This window comes from Chaetura pelagica, unplaced genomic scaffold (genome assembly GCF_000747805.2).
Source record: "Chaetura pelagica isolate M959 unplaced genomic scaffold, ChaPel_1.0 scaffold498, whole genome shotgun sequence".
Taxonomy (NCBI): domain Eukaryota; kingdom Metazoa; phylum Chordata; class Aves; order Apodiformes; family Apodidae; genus Chaetura; species Chaetura pelagica.
In genome coordinates, this window is record NW_009954218.1 from 461,967 (window position 1) to 464,263 (window position 2,297).

At 51.3% G+C, this 2,297-nt stretch overlaps 1 protein-coding gene across 1 annotated transcript in view; it reads right to left on the reverse strand.

The window, feature by feature from the left end:
* Nucleotides 1-1,785: 1,785 nt before the first annotated feature.
* The window catches only part of LOC104393887 (cytochrome b-c1 complex subunit 10), a 756-nt gene continuing 244 nt past the window's right edge, over nt 1,786-2,297 (reverse strand). Inside the window, exon 2 of the mRNA XM_010003412.1 lies at nt 1,786-1,906. Coding sequence (XP_010001714.1) covers nt 1,786-1,906 — 121 coding nt within the window. The remainder of the gene's footprint in view (nt 1,907-2,297) is intronic.

Consider the following 2,297-nt stretch of genomic DNA (forward strand, 5'->3'; position numbering starts at 1 on the left):
CACAAAATAGTGTGTGGCTTGAAGACAAGATTCTTCTTTTCATTTTCATGAGACCTGGAACTAGTGGAGACCCTCAGGGATCAGAGCTGGGTCCAGTCCTGTTCAACATCTTTATCAATGACCTTGATGATGGGACAGTGTCTTCTCAGCAGGTTTGCTGATGACACGAAGCTGGGAGGACTGGCTGATCCACGTGAAGGCTGGGCAGCCATGCAGGGAGATCTGGCCAGGCTGGAGAGCTGGGCAAAGAGGAACCTCATGAGGTTCAACAAGAGCAAGGGCAGAGTCCTGCCCCTGGGGAGGAAGAACAAAATGCACCAGTTCAGGCCACGAGGTGACCTGCTAGAGAGCAGCTCTGTGCAGAAGGACCTTGGAGTCCTGGTGGACAACATGTTATCCATGTGGCTTGTGGCCAAGAAGGCCAATGGTATCTTGGGGTGCACCAGGAGTGTGTCCAGCAGGTCAGGGAGGTTCTCATCCCCCTCTACTCAGCCCTGGTGAGACCTCACTTGGAGTGTTGTGCCCAGTTCTGGGCTCCCCAGTTCCAGAGGGACAGGGATCTACTGGAGAGAGTCCAAGGGAGGCCACGAGGATGATGAAGGGGCTGGAACACCTGCCTGAGGAGGAAAGGCTGAGAGACCTGGGGCTGTTCAGGCTGGACAGGAGAAGCCTGAGGGGGGATCTAATGAATGTCTCTCAATCCATGAGGGCAGCAAGAAGGCAGGGACAAGCTCTTGTCACTTGTGCCCTGGGACAGGACGAGGGGCAATGGATTCAAACTGGAGCCCAGGAAGTTCCAGCTCAACATGAGGAAGAGCTTCTTTGGTGTGAGGGTGACAGAGCCCTGGGACAGGCTGCCCAGAGAGGCTGTGGAGTCTCCTTCTCTGGAGACTTTCCAGCCCTGTCTGGATGCCTTTCTGAGTGACCTGCCCTGGTTTTGGTCCTGCTGTGGCAGGGGAGTTGGACTGGATGATCTTCAGAGGGCCCTTCCAACCCCTGACATGCTGTGATCCTGTGATGTAGCAACGTTTAAATGTAACTTATCCTGGTCAGAGCATGGAGCTGTGCAGAGCTTCCTGCAAGTGTCCATGGCTGCCTCTGGACCTTCTGCCATCAGCAGCATTTCGTGCAAGGCAAAAATCATCCCAACTCCCTTCTACTTGCAGGAAAGAATCCAAAAGTTTTCTGTCTAATACATAAATATGGACTTAGAGGCCCCAGAGAAGTGTCAAACTGCTCCTCTAGCTTTAGGGATGGTCAGTCTTAGAGAGGACTCAGCACATTTCATGGAGATTTTAAAGGGAAATGAATGAATTTTCAAGGAAAAAGATACTCAAGAAAGCAAATCTTCCCATTATTTTGTGGTCCACAGGAACCAGCTCTGAACATTCAACTACCCTTTAATAATAGTTAGGAATAGAAACAAGTTGGGATTTGCCCAGCACCAAAACCAGTCATGAGCTTGGAGCCATTCCCCTGGGATCAGGAGCACTCAGACCTGCCAGAAGTCCCAGATCACCACAGGTTGGTTGGACTTCTCCAGAACCAAAGCACCTTGTGAAAATTCCACTGCTTTCAAAATCATCCCTTGAAAAACCACCTTCTGAAGACCCCACCCCTCTGGGAAACCTGATATTGAAAATAATAAATCTCTGAACAATGAAACTGGAAAAGTTCTGGGTTTGGACCAACATTGTGGTTGTAGCCTGGTCCAACAGGCCCCATCAACTGTCACATCAACCCAATCCTGAAATGCACAAACAGAACTTACCATCAGAGGGAAGTTTACTCTTCAGTTTTATACTTGCCACCAATGTAGGGAACATACTGAAGGACCAGCTTCCAGTCAGTGACCCAGATCAAACCAGTCCCAGCTACACCACCCCAGGTCACTAGGGTGGGAGTCCTAAAGGAGAGACACACACACACACACATGCACAAGTTTGGCAGAGAAAAGAATCTCATCTACACAGAAAAGTGTCTGTCTCCAGGGTGGTGGAGACACTTCACAAAAAAGGGTCATCACAGCATTAATCACGGAATGGGTTGGGTTGGAAGGGACCTTAAAGACCATCCAGTCCCAACCCCTGCATGGGCAGGGACACCTCCCACCAGCCCAGGCTGCTCCAAGCCCCATCCAACCTGCCCTTCAACACTGCCAGGGATGGGGCAGCCACAGCTTCCCTGGGCAACCTGGGCCAGGCTCTCACCACCCTCACACTCCACAATCCCCTCCTCATGTCTCACCTCAATCTCCCTCTCCCAGTTTTCATCCATCCCCCCTTGTCCTCTCCCTC